General features: G+C 41.0%; 3 protein-coding genes across 3 annotated transcripts; all 3 read left to right on the plus strand.

Moving 5' to 3' along the window:
* Positions 1-372: 372 nt before the first annotated feature.
* Positions 373-8612, plus strand: dnajb14 (DnaJ heat shock protein family (Hsp40) member B14). Its single transcript, XM_053419295.1, has 8 exons — positions 373-566; positions 4123-4297; positions 5787-5932; positions 6175-6363; positions 6867-6952; positions 7124-7233; positions 7427-7599; positions 7712-8612. The coding sequence occupies exons 1-8, from the start codon at positions 434-436 to the stop codon at positions 7834-7836; spliced, it is 1137 nt and encodes a 378-aa protein (XP_053275270.1). The 5' UTR covers positions 373-433; the 3' UTR covers positions 7837-8612.
* A 922-nt stretch (positions 8613-9534) lies between these two features.
* On the plus strand, positions 9535-12991 carry pla2g12a (phospholipase A2, group XIIA). The gene is made up of 4 exons (XM_053419386.1): positions 9535-9956; positions 10682-10758; positions 11181-11346; positions 12143-12991. The coding sequence occupies exons 1-4, from the start codon at positions 9734-9736 to the stop codon at positions 12259-12261; spliced, it is 585 nt and encodes a 194-aa protein (XP_053275361.1). The 5' UTR covers positions 9535-9733; the 3' UTR covers positions 12262-12991.
* A 912-nt stretch (positions 12992-13903) lies between these two features.
* LOC128436753 (caspase-6) lies at positions 13904-19489 on the plus strand. The gene is made up of 8 exons (XM_053418599.1): positions 13904-14005; positions 14227-14268; positions 15871-15913; positions 16004-16153; positions 16329-16405; positions 16562-16737; positions 16853-17003; positions 17586-19489. Exons 1-8 carry the CDS (start codon positions 13981-13983, stop codon positions 17819-17821), a joined length of 900 nt encoding a protein of 299 aa, XP_053274574.1. The 5' UTR covers positions 13904-13980; the 3' UTR covers positions 17822-19489.
* Positions 19490-19540: the final 51 nt, after the last annotated feature.

Genomic DNA, 19540 nt, shown 5'->3' on the forward strand with positions numbered 1-19540 from the left:
ATATGGAGGCTTTCATGTTTTTTTCTTTTACGTTTGAAGAACCGGTCACCATTTACTTTAACTGTATTGGATTTGGCTGCAGCGCTGTTTACCCCTGAAACTCCAGAAATATTTTGTGGACTCAAACCCTCCACCCAACACCTCTATCGGCATAGTGGTGATAATGTAGATAATGAGTGAATTATCATTTTAGGGTGAACTATCCCTTTAAAGTGAAAGATCTTACACCACTGACAATTTACCTCGGATCTGAAACATTTTATTGAAACACACACTGTCTTTAAAGATCATGAACCAGGGAATACAATGAAAGTGTAATGGTGCAGGTCCTCAGCTGTCAGTGCTGCTGGAGACCACGTGGGGTGTGTGTGAGTGTGAGCCGATCAGCTGACTCCGCCGGGGGAGGAGGAGGAGGAGGAAGAGGAGAGAGAAGATGGAAGGGAACAGGGACGAGGCAGAGAGATGTTTAAACATAGCGACCACAGCCCTGGAAGCTGGAGACAAGGAGCAGGCGGCGAAGTTTCTAAACAAAGCGCAGAGGCTGTTCCCGACCGACAGAGCCAAAGGTACAGAGCTAACCCGGGGCCCCGCATGTAGGCTCAGAGCCCCCGGTGCTAGCTGCGTGCTAGCACCGGGGAACGGGACGGGCTCGGCTCGCACCAGACCCGCTGCTGTCCGTTGTGTGGCAGTAACACAAATACTTGCTTACCTGTGAACACGAGTTACTGTTGAGCGGTGGCGTGGAGACAGGAAACGGAGCCGCACGCCGGGCTCAGTGGGAGGCCTCCGGTGTTGTGCTAGCTAACCTAGCTAAAGCGTAGCTCTCAGTACACCGACATTACACACGGTGAATGTCAGTGGATTTGGCGATAAGGGTGTTTAGGGGTGACGCACAATGATGCTTCTTTACGGCAAGAGGTAAAACAATTGTTGCCTACGCTCGCGTCGGACCAAATTGTAGCAGTGCTAACGCTAGCCGCTGCTTGTGTTAGCATCTTGAAGAGTGGTTGACCTTTAACTAGCTTACATTTTAACTTGCTGGTTAGTGGTGACGGTGCAGTGGAGAGGCCGGGTGCCGTGCAGGTTCGCTGGACAGGTGAGGGCAGAGCAGGCCTGTGGAGCCCGGGGGTGGATGAAGGATGAGGGGTGGGGTGGGGGATGGATCAGTCAGGTGCCAGGCTTTACACTGAATGACCCGGAGAGAGCCTCCATGTGATGGGTTAATCCAGGACTCGCAGATGTCTGAGGTGGGACTCACAAAAGATTCTTTAATATTCAGTATGGTGTGATATTGTGAGATAGATGGATACTTGACTGATCCAGAGGGAAATGTAGGCATCCAGTATCACACAGAACAGTCAAACACAAGAGCATAGGAATATTAAAAAGGTTCTATATTTATATTTCTTTTATATTCCTTCACCCAAGTACTGCAAGTGAATCATGTTTTGTCTTCTGCCGCTGTAACATTGCAAATGTCCCCATTGCGGCACCAATAAAGGACTTCTTATCTTATGAGTGGAGAAGAAGTTCACTGCAGTGAGATGACAGTCCAGCGACCAGAGCTACTACTAAAGATGTCACTGTGAAGAAGTAGGTGCTCCTGGAGACATTGACAGGGCAGATGTTTTAAGTCAAAGGGGGTTTGAAGCCAGATATAGATACAGTTTTAAAGATGAATAAGTGAAGCTTTACAAAGTTGTGTATTGGTCTAACATAGCTTGTGGAAATTACAGTACAGCAGATGAGAGTGAATACAAACGGGAAAACAGGGCAAGAGTAAAAGTTAAAATGCAAGATAAAGGGACATAACGATATTCAGAGGCAGACGTGGTGACAGTCTGGCAGCCTGGTGACATTTTTAATGTGTTAATCACTCATTTGGTCACGATGATGATAAACTGTCACTTTGAGGATCTACAGCTCAGCAGTTGTTGCATCATAACTTGTCCGTTGAGGTGGAAAATAGTGAGATGCACCATTGTATCACATGTCAACATAGATATTTGCCTGCACCCTCAGTTTGAACTGTTCGTGTCTGCGTTTGCTAGCAGGTTAGAGCTAGCAAGTGAATGCGTGTTTAGGAAACAATTATACTTATATTTGTACTTATCTGACTTCTTCTTTTTGTGAGAGAAGTTTGCTTATGCATCTGAAACCGATAAACTAGAAGTGATGTCACATAAGGGAGACCGGACAAATTAGACAGCGTTTAAATTGAGCAAATATGGAACCCAATTGCAGTTTTGAGAGTGAAGAGGTTACAAATGTATAAACATATAAATACGACATAAACGTTATGATTATGAACCTGATTGGCTTCCAAGAGACTAGGGGCAGACCAGGGGCAAGATAAATTGCAGCCAAAGGAGAGAGATTGAGTTGTGGCGTGTTAGTGATGACAGGTCCCATGAACACACACCACAGGATGATCATTGAAATGTAAAGCAATTCACATTTAAAAATTGTGTAGTCCAGTAACAAGTCATGTCCAGTACCAAAAGATGTAGTATAAAAGAGAAACCAAAGGTGTTCAACAGTGCATCACCTAGGAGGGGCGTCAAGAGTCAGTATCTTCTGTTGTGGAATGTTTTCATCCGGTGAGAAGGCCTGACAAGGTTTTTTAGGTAACTATCACAGAGAGGGTTTACATGTGCACTGGAACAGCTGAATGTAGAGTGTAGATAGGTCTCGCTGTGGCTGACATGTAGTGTATTATATCCACTGATGGTTTACAGTTAGTTCAAGGCGGCACAGCAGCTACTGTACACGGGGACGACCCACCTGTTACGCAGTGCTTTCCTGTATGTCAAACTGTCAGTAAGCTGGTTACCAACTACCTCAGTTAACCCCCTTACGCTCTGTACTGTGGATGGGCTCACAAAAAGGAAGGAGGTCTGTCAAAAACATATAAAGATAGAGCATCAAGAAGAGTGTATATGATACAGTATACGATCATGGATATCATATTAAATATATATATATATATATATATGTATTAACCTCCTGTATTCACCCTTTTAGTCATTTACTGGAATGAAAAATTAGACAGCTCTACTTAGGAGTATCCATTAGCGTGGCTGTGGATCAGGAGTTGGAGCGAGCCGTCCACTAACCAGAGGGTCGGTGGTTCGATCCGCATGCCGAAGTCAACGCATCTTAGATTGCCACTGACTGCTTCTGTGTGAGGGTGAATGGTGTTTGATAAAGAAGTGCAGCATACAGAAGTACTGCATGAATTAGTGAAGGCAACTTGTATTGTGGAGTGTTCGCTAAGGCAAAATACACTGGGATATAAATGCAGTCAATTGATCATTCACCATAAAGATAGGTTTTAATCCCCATGTTAACATGTAAACCGGCTAATCATTGATATCCTGTTGAAGATGATGAATGATTTGTAGTCAGCAAAAAATCATGCTGTTCATTCACACTGACCTGGAACTGGTGACTGATGCTAAGTTTTAGAATAAACTAAACTCTGTGACCTCTTGGTTCGTTCTTTCCCACTCTGTAGTCACAAGTTTTCCGGTGACTAGAGCCAGTGCCTCCCTCACACTTATTTGTACACATTTTCCCAAATTGATTTTTCTGGTTATTTTCTTGGTTCTGACCTTTTTTTATCTTTTATTGATAAAGCTTCAAATGAAGAGATTTAAAGGTCTGGCTGTTCCAGCCGGAGCTTATCGCAAAATTTGAACTGTGAATGCTTGTCCTTTTATTTTCCTGAGTAAAGCTGTGCTTACTATTTAATTTAGAGAGGTGTATCAGAATTGCTTTGATTTTGATTTTTAAAACCCAGAATCACATCTAACATTGAACATTTGTCATTGAACCTCCTGTACTGACATTTTTTCAACCAGCCATGTGCCTGTGGCATCAAAGTGAGAGTTCTTAACTAAATTTGGCAAATGTTCATGTTGAGTTGGTGTGAGGCAGATTTACATTGTGTTAAATCAGTAATAAGATGTACTGCAGTGATAAGGTTATTCCAGATGTAAATATGTTTGGAAGGTTTTTCTTTAGGAAGTTGTTACAAATTTGTACATGTACTTTGTTAGACACTGAACATAATGATTTGCTATTAATCTTCATCTTTTGGCTTCTCCCTCTCTTCTTCAGCTTTGTTGGATGCATTAACGAAGAATGGGAGCTCGGCGGGTAATGGCGCATACAGAAGGAGACCAGCAGAAAGCTCAGATGGCACCGGTGGCCGGTCAGAGAGGGAAGGCAAAGAATCCGGTGGAAATGATTCATCCAAAGGCTTCACCAAAGACCAGGTGGAAGGTGTGCATAGGTAAGAATTCAAGTATTTACAACGTCCTCCCTTTTCATGATGTAGTTCAGTCACAATCAAGCTGTTTTCAGACGTGAACCCTCATTTAACATTTGAAGAAAACAGCAAGACGCAACAACAGGAACATGTCCAGGCCGTCAGGCGTGGCTTCAGGGTTTATCATGAACGAGGCAGGCCATGATATATAAATCCTGCTGATAAGCTCAGCTCTTACAATTAAAAGCTCCTGAATCTCATTGTCTGTCCAAGCTGACATCTTGGTCTGCGTCCCTTCTACATGTATGGCTCCTCTTTTTCATCATAAGACATTTGTATTCGTTTTGTCCTTTTACTGTTGCATGTTCTTCAGACTCTTTCCTGCTGTATGCTCACATTTTCTGGCAAGAAAAGTCCTAGAAAATGTCTAGTAGCTACTGTCTTGGGAGTTGGGGACATTTGCGTCCCCACACAGAGCCCCTCCAGATACATTCGGGTAAATGTCCCGAGTTCAGTGCTTGTCTGAGCGCAGCATAATTGGTGCTGGAGTCTGTGACACTTTAGTCGGCCATTTTGCTGCCCTGTGAAAGCAGCACTGTTTCTATCACATTCAACTAAACCTTTCATCTGGGGCTGAAGGATGACACTGTCGTCGCTGCAGTGTTTTGCACACAGCTATTGCTATGGGAATGTTGTGTGTTGCCCACGAGGGAAGTTAGACATGTAGTGGTGTGATCTAGATAGCAGATTACCACTACATGCTCTAATTCTAGACCAGAATTAGAACGTGTAATGCAGTCGCTGCATATCACCCACATATACCCTCTAGTTACATCATCAGGAAATTGCTGATGGTAACGTGAGTGTCTGAAGCAATTTGTGTTTGTGTCTAAGATGAACATGTTCCCGGTTGTTACGCAGTCCCGCCGGTGAATTATTATTAAACTAAGTCAGTGAACCTTTCCCTGGTGTGTTCAAGGAAGTCCTCAGAGGAATACTCAGTGGGTTAAAAATTGCATCATGTCTTTCATAAAGAACAACAACAGAAACAGACTTCTTAATTATTGTTTACTTTAGAGTCAACCGTGACTTCATTAGTCTCCCACTGCTGTCATTATTTAGTGATTGGTACCAACTTAAAACTTTTGAAATATTTGGTCATATCCTGATATATACATTTTATGTCTGATGATCTCTGGGTCTTTAAAAATGCAGCAGCAGAACATTCACATGACAAACAGCCGCTTCTAAATGTTTAGTGTCGTCTGTGTGAGTGTGGAGACTTCAAATCAGTAAACCACAGGGGATAGAAAACTTGGTCATGCTGTGAACTATTTCTCTCTGGGAAACATGTTTTAATGTCTCTTGATTCTTTGTGAGTAAGGTCAGAACCATCGACATGTTTCTTTGACTGACACTGTTGTTTTTAGAAAGGGAGAAAGAAAGAGAGCACCTACATTTCAAATATAATCCACAGTCCTCTTTTTTCACACTTCCTGTCTCTCTCTTTCAGAATAAAGCGGTGTAAGGACTACTATGAAGTACTCGGCGCCAGTAAAGAAGCCAGTGAGGATGAGCTAAAGAAAGCCTACAGGAAATTAGCGCTAAAGTTCCATCCGGACAAAAATCATGCACCCGGAGCAACAGAGGCCTTCAAAAGTGGGTGCAGTGCTGCATCTCTGTCATGTGATATTGAAAATACTGTATGTGATGTAAAATGAGTTGTTTAGTATAGATTTGACGCCTGACTCACAGCTGTCTATTCTAGTAAACGTAAGACGTCATCGCCTGGAAGACAGAGACAGATTTTCTTGACCGGTTAAAAACCTTGTTGGTGTATCCTACGTGACCTAGTCCTTTGATTATCTAAGAATTTATATCTTAACCATGTTGTCCTCCAGAGATTGGTAATGCGTATGCAGTGCTGAGCAGCCCGGACAAACGACGGCAGTACGACGTGACGGGAGGGGAGGAGCCAAGCAGCCCGGGGCACTCGCACGGGGCAGGCTTCGACTTCCACAGGGGCTTTGAGGCCGACATCACTCCTGAGGACCTCTTCAACATGTTCTTCGGAGGAGGTTTCCCTTCTTGTAAGTGCTCTCACACATTAAGGGCTTCAGAACTCATCATTTCCATGTATTATTATTATTACCCTTTTGCTGTTTTTCCTTTAACTATATAAATAACTTGACTCTGAGAATCATCATTCTTTTTAATGCCATTTCATCAATTCAGTACTTTTTGCACTTTTATTGCTGCACACCCTACCTACACTTATAAGGAAAAATGAATGGACTCCTTTATCGGGCCACGCATGACAAAAGCACTTGAATGCAGCTCTCTGTAGAGCTTAATTTGTGACTAACAGGATCTATTACCTCTTGGCAATAATGCAAAATTTTGCCACCACTCGTGGTTCTGAAAATTGGTTTGACATCAAACCGATAAATGTGTTCTGTTTCATTAAGATGTTTGCTTCTCATTCGTTTACCCTGATTACACTCCTGGCCTAATGTTTCCAGCATGAACATAAAGTTGACGTGTCCTGTAGACTTGTTTTTGTTTTATTTATTAATATTATTTCTATCTGCAGCAAGTACACAAACCTTCACCAACGGCAGAACGACCTTCAGCCATCAGACAGATAACCGACAAGAGAGAACAGAAGAAAGAGGAGATGTACGTAGATGGTTTCAGTCCTTGTATCTTGAAAGTTTTAAGAAATGCATGCATTGTATTAGCACATGTGTAATACTTCACATAAATAACACAACTCTGCAAAGCTACATATGTTAATTTCACTATATATTGCCTGTGCTGCAGAAAATGAAGGATTGTGTTTGTCTCCAGGGTGGTTTCTCAATGTTTATCCAGTTGATGCCCATCGTGGTCCTGATTTTAGTGTCGATACTGAGCCAGATGATGGTTTCCCCTCAAGCTTACAGCCTCTATTCTAGACCGTAAGTGAACACACACACTCTTCAGAGGTTGTTCTTATCCTACCTCTATTTAACTTTGCATTCATTGTACCCAATTTAATGGTCTTTTCTGTTTTGTTTTTTTGAAAATGTGATCTGTAATTTAAAGAACAGGATGTTAGAAATACCTTAATGTTCACACCTCGTCCCCCCCCCCCCCCCCCATCTCTTCCAGTTCCACGGGTCAGACCTTAAAGCGACAGACAGAAAACCTGCGCGTCGACTACTATGTCTCTAGAGATTTCAAGTCTGAGTTTAAAGGCTCGGCGCTGCACCAGATCGAGAAAAATGTGGAGGAGGATTACGTAGCTAATGTCAGAAATAACTGTTGGAAGGAGAGACAGACAAGTGAGTGGTTAAACACACGCTCAGAAGTAACTTTCTGAATTCCCTCATGGCATCACTAACAGTGTCTCTTTTGTCGTACCACTCATGTTGTTTTCCTTGTGGCCTCATCCAGAAACAGACCTGCTGTACGCTGCCAAGGTGTACAGGGATGACCGCATGCGAAAGAAGGCAGAGCTCCTGACCATGGATAACTGCAAGGAGCTGGACAGACTAAATAGCCTATTCAGAGGAGGATGAGCGGGACGCTTTTAGGTCATGTAAATATAAATGAATAGATGTGTATGTTCATGTTTTTTTAAAGAAGAGTCTTTACACTAGGAGCAAAATCTTAATATAATTTAGCTCTGTTGTCAGAAATTTAAAAATGTCGATCTCCTCATATCCTCCACCAACTACGCTTCTTCATCACTCCAGCCCGACCCCGGGATCGCCTTGTTACGACTTCTTGAGCCAGTCTACACACTCACCTTTGAACGCTCCTGACACATTCCTTTGTTTACTCACCATTTCCCCGTGTTTTCCTGGAAACAAAAAGGACAAGGACCCTTGATTGTGTAAAGGCATGAGCTTCGAGTAGTGACTCATAAGAAAATCACTGTCTATAAGATCAACCCACAGCTTTCATCCTCATCATCATCTGCGTGACATAAATATAAGATGGGAGACTTTATAGGTACGTCAGCTGGTGTTGTCCTCCAGAGAAAGTCCACTTGTGAAGAACCCAGAAACAAAAGGAGAAAATCAAGAATAATTTCAAGGTGCGGATGGAGATCAGTGGATTATGAGGAGCTATGTATGATTTTTGCCACTTGAAAATTTTTTTATGTTGACTGCTTGACAATGTGAAGATGGTTGGGACTTATCACAGACACTGAAACTGTTGTTCATAAATGGTTGTATATTTTCATTTTGGAATGTTTGAAATTTATGCAGTTATTTCAGTAACTATAGAAGAAAAGGGTTTTTCTTTAATGCTCGCCTAACCATTTAAATAAAGTAAAATTATTACCATAGACTGGATGTATTTTTTTCTCTGATTCAGATGTAATCCTCTCAGTTCATCATTTCTTTTCTTACTAGGATTTCTGTGACGGATCATTTCAGTAGACTGTGGTTTATTTCTATACTACAAAATAAAGCTGCAATGACAAGTCAATTATCAATTAGTCAACAGAATATGAATTAGCAATTCATGATGAATTTGATGTATTACAGCTTCAAATATGGTGATTTTGATGCTTTTCTTTCTCATATATGATGATAAACTGAAAACATTAGACTTTTGGACCGTTAGATAAACAGATAACAGGGGGTGGGGCTTTTGGTAACAGTTTCGTAATATTTAGACAATTGTAGACAAAGCGATCAGATTATTTACTGATTATAACTATTAAAACAAGTGTCATTTTTGTACACCTATTAATAAATATTTTAACTATCTGAATATTTTTGTTTCTTTGTTTAACAGTTTAACTTACAAATGAAAACATTAAAGATCAATATAAAATATATTCTAGGCATAACCTCAGTTCTGATGATTAATAACAAAAACGGTGGTCAATAAATATAAATAAAATATATAAATATATTAATTGATTAAAGCATCAGACATGTAGATATTTTTCCAAACTTTACAAACCCATGGACAACGATACAATTCGTAGAAACGTTAGGCTTCACAATAAAGTAAAGATATAAAAAAAACTAGTTGATAAATACATAATTGATGATAAATTAAAGTAAACTGAAAACAAAACATAGACCTAACTAAACTAATTATAAGAAGAAGAAGAAGAAGAAGAAGAGTACAGAGGGGTAGGCAGTTAATTAATTTTCAATAAGAAGTTATTTCGTCATCGACTCAGACTGTTGAGATAAAGTCGTCATTTATCTGCTGACGTCGCCAACGCTGACGTCTTCTCCATTGGCCTGTCAGTGGTCACGTGACAGCGTTCAACCCGGAAACGTCAACCCCCCGGCTGCGTCAGGTGGGATCACTCCGCGCTGAGGTGACATGAAAACAAGCTGAAGTCGAACTTGAGATGACGCGGAGACAAATCACCGAGAAGTAACCAACGCGAAGTCGAGCCAACGTGTCGGGTTTCGGGTCTGTGAGCAGGGCGTGACGGGCACCATGTTGTGCCACAGGGGCCTGGTCCGTGTTGTCCTGCTGGGGCTGATCTGCTGCGGGGGGTTCACACGTGTGTTCGCCTGGAAGCAGGAGCCGGAGACTCCGGACTGGAGACTCACCCTGAAAACCATCCGCAACGGGATTCACAAGATCGACACGTACCTGAACGCAGCACTGGACCTGTTCGGAGGGGACGACGGGCTGTGCCATTTCAGGTGTAGTGATGGTAAACAAACCCCTGTCTAATTGTGAAAAACTGAAAAACATCGCTGTTGTTAAAGGTTCAGGGTGTAGAATTGAGCGACACCTAGTGGTGGAGTTCAGCTGCATATTGCAGCTGAATACCCCTCCATACATCCTCCCCTTCAGAACATGAGAGAGAACCTGTGGTAGACTTCAGTTGTCACAAAAACTCAAAAGGTGTTAGTTTGTCCAGTTTGGGCTCCTGTAAAAAACATGGCGGCCCCCTTAGATAGGACCCGCTCCTGATTTAAATATAAAGTATTTAAATATAAAAGGTTCATTCTAGGGTAAAGAAAAGAACTATTCGTACAATTTTAGATGAAACACTATTGAAATCTAGGAATATTTCATATTCATTTTCTTCCAACAGATCCCTTTCACCTACATTTTACACACTGGACCTTTAAGAACATTAACAGTGACTTTGTGTCAGACGTCCTGAATCACAGCTGGAGATATAATTCACCTGTGTATTTTTTAACCTGTTAACTCAATAATAGAAAAGTTTTGAATCATTATAAAGAGACGTGTTTATCACATTTGAGTTCATTTATCCATTGAGAGCTACAGGATACACGTGTTACCGCCCCTTGAGAGTCACAGTTAGACATTCAACTGTCTGTACCTGACGTGTCAATCTCTGACAACAAGATAACTGTCAGTGGGAGAACCAGAGAAAACGTCTCCACCTTTGCTCCTTTCTCACAGACTACAAGCCGGTGCCTCGTCCTGGGTACAAGCCGCCGCCACCCAACGGATGTGGCTCCCCGCTGTTTGGATTCAAGGTAGTGAGTGTGTTGTTTGTGTGTCTGCTGTCACTCAAAAGTGGGGCCCTGTCACAGACGCATCTCTATCTGCTCTCATGTTTGCAGATACGACAATTTTTTATTTTACGAATTGAACGATACAGAGAACATTTGCATTTAAGATAAAATAATTCTCTATTAGACCCACAATAGGGGAAATTTGCAGTATTACACCAGCAAGAGTCAAATTAAGCATCAGTACGTAATAATAAGTAACATGCAGTACTTAAGTGTAAGGATAATAATACTTAAGTGTAAGGTAATGTATAATAAAACAGTTTCAGGACTCTATCTTCTCATTGTCTCTGAAGCTCATGAGCTCCTGAGTTTCAGTTTTTTAACTAAACTAGGTTGAAAACCCACTAAATGCCTTCACAGAGTAACCGAGCTGTTGTTTCCAGTTTGACATAGGCATCCCGTCCATGACCAAATGCTGTAACCAGCACGACCGCTGCTACGACACGTGCGGCCGAGAGAAGCACGACTGCGATGAGCAGTTCCAGTACTGTCTGGAGACCATCTGCATGAATGTGCAAAAAACTCTGGGTTTGGATCAGAGTGTCCAAGGTGAGAGGCTGAGGCAGCATCATGTGACCTAACTCCATATTTAGACCTACATATCTACAAATGATCTGTAGGTCTGTGATTATGTTTTTGCAGTTTCTGTTCATTTTTTTAATTTATTCTACTTATTTCACTCATTTCTATTTCTGATGGTGATTATGAGATGTTTTTTTTTTAACTTTCTAAAGAGCTCTGTACTGTATCAGTCTTTTTGCAATTAGTCAGCACAACCATATTTTAATTACCACTGGATATTAAGAGTCTGTAGATACAGAACTTATTACCATGTTTGACATTTACACATTATAAAATCAATGTAAACATAAGTACGTTTATGAGTAATTGTGGAAAGTTACAGATTCTATTTTACGTGTGCTTATGCTGTTCAAGCGTACAAACTGTTGAAATATACTTTATGTCCAGCAGGGGACAATAGAGGGCTTTATTTTAAACCCTGCATATCTGGGTACAGGTATCTGTAATCTGAATCACACTGATCACAGTCTGATCGGCAGTTACTCCTAAAATCTAGACTCAAATCAGCGACAACCTGCCAATCGTTTGTCTTAATCACTGGATTAAATCATCTGGATTATCCTGATCAGGATTAAGGTTTTGAAAATGCCTCAAAATCTATATTTGAGAATCCAAATCAGATTTAGCTCTCAGTGAAGATTTTGGAAAGTTCTTCGATAAATCTTAATCTACAATACAATAGAATCTGTATTGGACACCCAGCGTGTTTATGCTCCAGTTCTCCTCGTCGCTCCTTCATCGTTGTTTCTCTCTACTCTGGCAGCTTGTGAGACGACGGTGAATCTGCTGTTCGATGCCGTGATGCACATGGGATGTAAACCGTACCTGGACAGCCAGAGAGACTCCTGTGTGTGTCAGTATGAACTGAAGAAGGAACTGTGACACCGCCACAGGAACAGGATTGTGAAAGACTGGTTCAGAAGCACAACTCCGAGAGAGAGAGCCCAGCAAAATCCTTCTGGTTCACAATCAAAGACTTTCTCAGGGACAGAGTCTGGATAGGGTTGCCCCGCCCCCTTCTTGTCTGAATTTGAAAAACACACTTCTGTTAGACAAGTAAATGTGAAATTACACTACTTTATTTTTGTTGACAATTAATGTATTTCCTGTGCAGTTAATTATTTATATTTTCAAAACTGTGTGATATTTGGGGGTTGTCCTGGGTTTTGAATGTGAAGGACCAACAAAGCTAAGTCAGTTTAAACTGGAGGATTTTAGTTGGTTTAAGAATACAGAGGATATTTTATAATATATGAGGTTTTCAGTGGGTTAAATGTAGCATTTGTTTCTCTGAATGAGTAACTGATTTTCATCTCAGCACAACAAACAAATTTAACAGTCTCACCATATCTTTATTTTCCCCTTTTAATTATCATCACTTTACTTTGTTATGTGCAGGAAACTTTCAATAAATGATTATGTAAAACAAGCCACATCCCCCATGGGCTTAATTGGAACATGTGATTGCATCTAAAACAATTTTGTATTTGTTTTTGACTTTTATAAAATCAAAAAGTATCACATGAAGGGGAACGCACTGTGTGATGACATTGTGGAGACGCACTGGATTAAAATGTCATCAAAATAAATAAACGTATCATTGTGTACTACAGTCATTAATATACTTATTTAATGTAGCACATGTTATTACAGGGTCTGAACAATTAAACAGGATTTTCTATCATTTATTTAAAGTTAAAGCGTTTTTTAAATGCTGGGTATTTTAGCAAATACCTTTACAATGCCCAATACTAATGTTCCATCAGATATAAGTTAATTCATCCATCCATGCTTATCAAGGTAATTTTTAATAAACGATGATTTAATGCTTTTTTTAAGTCGATTAACCAATAAATTGCTGAACAAAAATTAACAATCTGAGGATTTGCTACTTTCCTTCATCGTAAAAGATTTAGTAAAATAACAGTGATCACAATCATAATAAAATATTAATATTATTTCTGTTGAACTGTTTAATAATAAAACAAAATATATGTGTCATGTTCTTTTATGTTTCGTAGAGAAGTTTGATCCACTTAACGTGATCTTACTCAAATTGAACTTAATCTGTATTATTATTGATAATGATAATGCTCATTATTAGGAATAGAACAGGAGGTGAATCCTAAAATGTCATTAGTTGTAGATCTTTTACTGCTCTGATGACGCAAAGTTATTTGGTGCATGTGACAATAAACTTGGATTTTATTTGATTTCGAGATCTTGTATTAAACTCACAGTTTTGTTTTATAGTCTCTCACACTTCGGCTGGTGAACGGGCATCGAACCTGATTCTACGTGCTAATACAAAGGTCTGAAGTTTAATTGTTTTGATTAGATGTTAACCTCTGCTCATCTGTTCACTTTAATTGATTTATTAAATCGCTCTACCTGAGTTTCACGTCGCAATGTGGCAAACACGGAAGTCCCGGCCGTCGGCCTTTGAGTGACGGGGGCGAGAGCCAACCGCGTTCCCCGGTGGTCTCCGTCGGCCAATGATATTGCGTGTGGGGGGAGGAGCTAAACCTCTGGCTCGTCGGTGTTTCTTTTGGCGAGGCGACTTCATTTTTCTGCCGGAGGAAGGAGAGAGGAGCCGGGATCATGTCGTCGGGAGACTCGCTGGAAGGTAACTCCTCTACACGCTTAGTGACCACGTCCTCTCTGGACTCATGTGCGAGACACTTAACAAACACACAAGTGAACACAATTCATTTTCACGACTTGTTTCTCCTGCAAACGCCGCGACGCCTTAGATCCAAGTCTTAACAAAAAGCCACAATGGTTCCTAAAGTCATCCGAGCCGTGGCAGTGTCAGCGTGTAATGTGTGTTTTGTGTCATCTAACCAGGAAGTGTCGCCACAGACAGCCACACAGCAACAGACAGGGCTGGTGAGTAAACTACACAATCACTCAACTAAACAAAAGTGAAACAAGCCCCAGGTAAAAGTTTGGAGAGAGCAGGTTGTGTTACCCATAAGGTCAAAGTTTGTTTATCTCTTCATAGTATATTTCCTGTCATCTGGAAACTTAACATGGATCAATAAAGTTTGGAGTGAAAACTGACACTGTCCTGCTTTGTAGATTGTTTTGCTTTGATTATCTTGAGCTTATGAATCGTATGTCAAATGTCACAAAAGCTACTTTCCTGTTGTGTTATTGTGTGTGTGTATGTGTTAGCTAGGTGTTCCTAATAAACTGGCAACTCTGTATAAATCACTGAGTAGAGCACATACCTCTGATAAGGCCCTACAGTTTGAATTTTTTGGGGAAAAACGCCCAATCCCGCAATGTAAAATAAGGTGAAAAGGAATTAGTGGATCCTCCCAGTGATCTGGCTCCACACCATGAGTTTAATGGGATCTTCGTTGGGTCATGCCTCACCCATTCCAAACAATTCCACGGAAATCAGTTCAGTAGTTTTTCTGCAATCCTGCTAACAAGAAGATCAAAACACGTCCACCAAAGTTTATGCGTAATCAAACAAAACAGAGAATCAAACAGACGGCTGATTAAAAACCTTCTAATTTGTCAACCCCCCCCCCCCCCCCCCCCGAGCTGCTGCCTTTACAAACACACAGTTGACATATGTGCAGGGTGGTGTGTGTGGAGGTGTCACTTTTGGCCTTTGGTCTTTGCCAACTTTCTCCACCTGTCATCCAGCCATTGAGGACGGAACAATGGCTGCTTGACCCCAACCCCAGCAGCAGTGGAGCACCACACGCACCTGCAGTTTCACTTCAGCCTGAAAAAAGGCTCGATCATCCTATGTTGGTTGGTTTGGCTTTATCTCAGGTTCACAGGTCCATGGCAGTATAAAAGATAACACAACACAGAGCCAACGTTTAGAAACACAACCATCACATGAAGAGTAGTGTCGAATCTGTTAAGATGATATACATTTATAAAGTACTATTTTAAATCATCTGTACACGTAATGAAATTATGTCTACAAACAGTTTACAGCCCTGACGCTGCACATCCTCATCGTCACATGATCGTTTCTAATGATGTGAAACCAAATATACTTACTAATTTGTTCAGTTTATTTATCACCTGGTCTGCCATAAAGAATGAGGGGAAATGATTTCATTGAGCGTTATGTATTTTCAATAATAACAGTGTTTGTGATGGTTAAGAAAAAGCTGTTAAAGGGGTTTCTGTAAATCTGAATTTCAGGCCTTATAAAAAGTCGTAGATTAGTCCTTAAATATGTCTAGGTAGGTCTTAAATATGTTATTGATATTCTCCACTCGGATACTTCACCATATCTTCTGTTGTTGGGGAGTGTAAATAATTCCCCGACTCAGCTATTCATTTACATCTGTCTTGATTGACATAGAACTTGAATTTTACTTATTATGGTCGTATAAAGTCTTTAATTTATTTCGTTGAAACCTGTAGAAACCCTGTATGAAGCCAGACATGTCCTGTTACTAATCTTGTATTCTACCTCGTTATGTAGACTACTCATATTTGTTTTGTTTCTTATAGCATGCACGGAGAACCTAACGGAGACAGATGCCTATATCAGAAGGTAAAATAAAGGTTTCACTTTGTTTCTGTCTGCTCACTTCACTCCGGTCCGGTACTCGTGTAATACTCGACTGCTTTATTTTGAAATCAGCTCTTTGGCTCTGGATCCTGCAGAGGAGTACAAGACGTCCAACAAGCGACGAGGCCTGGCGCTCATCTTCAACCAGGAGCGTTTCTTCTGGCGCCTGGGCCTGAACGACAGGCACGGAACCAACGCCGACCGCTACAACCTGGAGACGAGGTATCACATCGCTGCAGGGGGGGGGGACACACACACTGTGTTCTGAATGACTGTGTAGTCAAGAGTAACCTGTCTGCACCTGTTTTGCAGCTTTAAGTTTAAGAGTCTGTGGCAACATCTTGAATTACCAGTGTTTTCGGTGCTTCTGTGCTTAACTAGTTTTCTCCTCCCTCAGGCTGACGGCTCTGGGCTTTGAAGTGAAAAGTTATGATAACTACAAAGAGGAGGAAGTCTTAGAAAACATCGAATCAGGTAAAAACACGATCGCCTCTCAATGACTTGTGTATATTCATGATTTAGTATAATAACTAACTATAACTAGTACTATCGTTCATGTTCCCTTGCTGTATTGTAGTACTCGTTGTCTCCATCAGTTTTACAATTAACAAATACCGTCCGTCCCACCAGCTGCCAGCGCCAACCACTCGGACGCAGACTGCTTCTTGCTCATCTTCCTGAGCCACGGTGAGAACAACCACGTTTACACCTACGACGGCAAGATCGAAATCCAGGACATCACAGCCATGTTCAAAGGAGACAAGTGCAAGAGCCTTGTGGGAAAACCCAAGATCTTTATACTGCAGGTAGCTAATATGAGAACATGACAACAGGCATTATTACCAAGCCTTATTTTGAAATCTTTCTCAAGCGTAAAGCGTGACCGCGGCTGTGTGTGTCTGTGTGTGTGTGTGTCACTAGGCGTGCCGCGGAGACAAGCATGATGACCCAGTGATGGCCTTCGATGCGGTTGACAGTGAAATAAAGACCAATGAGGTGGTGGTGGATGCCAGCGCCGTCTACACCCTCCCTGCTGGAGCCGATTTCCTCATGTGCTATTCTGTGGCTGAAGGTGAGCTGTGGGTTTAACAGTTATAATCTCCTCGGGGGGGGGAGATTCACACTAAAGCTGCCCTCAGACCTGCACTGGGGTCTGAACAATTGTGTCAAAATGTCCAAAAAGAGTTAACAGCGGGTCAGTTGGGTTAGGTTTCTAACACAATGGACGATGGAAAAAATATTGTAATGAATTAGAGGCGACAAAGAACGCAAGGAAATGAGTCAGTGGCTCAGGAACTCATCCTGCCACAGACCCTTAGAAAAATATCTGGAAAATGTCCGAGTGAGCCCATGTGAGAATACAGCAGGAAATGTTGTTTCGATGTTTCTAAAATGCGACTGACATGAAACTGGCGGAATAAAAATACTTCAGAATGAATAAGAGGTGCCACTCATGTAGAAGACACCAGTGAAGAAGTCAATTTGGAAAAACAAAGAGATTTGAGAGCTTTTGCGATTTAAGGTTCTGGACATTTCCTGTTGATGTGAACACGTCTGACCAGGACAACATCCAGAGTTTGTCTCTGAAACAGCTTTAAAGTCCCTGTTTTTCTGTCCAGTCAGTAAACATCCTCTTCTGTGTCCTTTTGTTAAGGCTACTATTCCCACCGGGAGACCATCAATGGATCCTGGTATATCCAGGATCTATGTGAGCTGCTTCAGAGGTTCGGGGATTCCCTCGAATTCACAGAGCTTCTCACGCTGGTCAACAGAAAAGTGTCAATGAGGAGCGTTGGGAACTCTAGTGACCGGAACGCCATCGGGAAGAAGCAAGTACCTTGCTTTGCTTCAATGCTCACCAAGAAACTGTACTTCAGACCCAAAAAGTAGCAGCTTCTGATCCCAGTCATTCAATTAGCTGTTGTTTCTTTTATTGTTTCCTGTGCAACAGGTTCTGTTAAATCCAGATATAAATGATGTTTTTCCTGTGGTCCACTTCTGTATGTTGCTGCTGAGCACCATTATTGACAGATGCACTCAACAATCAGCTAATTTAAAGGTGTGGAATTTCCAATCAAATCAGTGGTTATAAAATAACAGGAATGTGCATTTCCCAGGAAGAGGTGAAAGGTGAAGGTTCTCCTGGGTTCAGGCGATCGCACCTGAAACCTGCTTCACAAGTTTCACTTTGACAAATCCGACTTCATGTCTGGGTTGAACCATGACTCCGTTTATTAGGAGATTTCAAAGGTTTGCATCAACATGACAGGATGATCAAGATGCTGATAATATCAGAGGTAGAGGCGACCAGGTGCCTGTAAATCAGTGAATGATTTGCAGACTTATCTATTCTGACTTAACCGTTTATTTCGTTTTAATGTGAACATGAAACCAAGTAGATAAGATGAGGTTATAATATAATGTTGGCCTCTGTGTAGGTAGTTAATTTAATTTAATTTTTCAAGGAATCTAATATTAAAAAGGAAGGAAAGGAGCCAAGTAAGCATCTTATATAGCAAATGCTATGTATGTTATAAACGCTGTTATTTAGTGATTAAATTCAGGATCTGAGCTATTTCCTGGTGGTAGCCCTGAATGCATCTTTACATATTTATAGTAAATGTATTTTACCAGATGATTTTATTCCTACCCTTTGAGAAGCTGTCTGTCCCAGAAGGTCCAGTCTCAGGGTTACTACATATTTCATTTTAACTTTATAAAGACAAATTAAGTGAATACAATTTAGCTTGAGGCTTTTTTTTTGTGCCAGAAATGTGAAATCAATCTCTTGAGAATCTTAATTCGTGGTCTTCATGTATTGTATCGCTACAAGTTGTAAAATGTTCCTTCCTGTTATTTTATCCAACCACTGTAACTCTAACTGCAAGATGACCATGGACCACCTTCTGCGTTAGCGAGTCTACTTTGCCTTGTTTAATCCAGTTTCAACCACTGTGGTACCACAACAATATTGTCTTATCCTCTTTTTGTCTCTGCTGAAAATGTCAAATGACCAACTTGTTTTTTTTTAGCTATAAAATCTCTTATTTTTGCGAGGCAGTTGACATCACAGCACGACAAACAGTGCTTGATGATACAGATGATTTTGTTCACATCATGGTTTAACTGTCTCTCTAAGCACCAATGATCACGTAAACGCATTATCCAGGGACAACGTTAACAAGCTGATTGTCCAAACCCACGACACCAAAAAGGGAATCAATGTTTGTGCTGTTCTTTGTGTCGTAGCAGTTTACAGTACTACATTTTAATATTGCGTATTTGCACCCAAAACAGCAACAAACGACAATGTGGAAAACTACCTCAGGGAGAAGGGGTGTCCTGTTCTTTAAACACGTACTGTGGACCTAAAACACTTTCAGCTGTGTTGCATGACCAATACTCAGGAAATACATAACTACCAGCAAACACTATTCTGTATTTTTGTGATCTGAATCTTGTTTTTACAATAAATTCTGCGTGACATAAATTTTGTGATTTATTTTAGAAATTGTTTGCAAATCTTCATCCACAAAATAAAACATTTAAACAGAGTAATTGTGTCTACTGTCAAAGTCTTTGAGATTTCAATAAACAGACATCACAGAC

This window comes from Pleuronectes platessa, chromosome 3, assembly GCF_947347685.1.
Source record: "Pleuronectes platessa chromosome 3, fPlePla1.1, whole genome shotgun sequence".
Classification (NCBI taxonomy): Eukaryota; Metazoa; Chordata; class Actinopteri; order Pleuronectiformes; family Pleuronectidae; genus Pleuronectes; species Pleuronectes platessa.

Coding starts and splice junctions, on each gene's coding strand:
- dnajb14 (XM_053419295.1), top strand. CDS start 434: ATGGAAGGGAACAGGGACGAGGCAGAGAGATGTTTAAACATAGCGACC. Junction 567..4,122: donor CCCGACCGACAGAGCCAAAG/GTACAGAGCTAA, acceptor TCTCTTCTTCAG/CTTTGTTGGATGCATTAACG. Junction 7,234..7,426: donor TACAGCCTCTATTCTAGACC/GTAAGTGAACAC, acceptor CATCTCTTCCAG/TTCCACGGGTCAGACCTTAA.
- pla2g12a (XM_053419386.1), top strand. CDS start 9,734: ATGTTGTGCCACAGGGGCCTGGTCCGTGTTGTCCTGCTGGGGCTGATC. Junction 9,957..10,681: donor CCATTTCAGGTGTAGTGATG/GTAAACAAACCC, acceptor CCTTTCTCACAG/ACTACAAGCCGGTGCCTCGT. Junction 10,759..11,180: donor CCCCGCTGTTTGGATTCAAG/GTAGTGAGTGTG, acceptor TGTTGTTTCCAG/TTTGACATAGGCATCCCGTC.
- LOC128436753 (XM_053418599.1), top strand. CDS start 13,981: ATGTCGTCGGGAGACTCGCTGGAAG. Junction 14,006..14,226: donor GTCGGGAGACTCGCTGGAAG/GTAACTCCTCTA, acceptor TCATCTAACCAG/GAAGTGTCGCCACAGACAGC. Junction 15,914..16,003: donor ACAGATGCCTATATCAGAAG/GTAAAATAAAGG, acceptor TTTTGAAATCAG/CTCTTTGGCTCTGGATCCTG.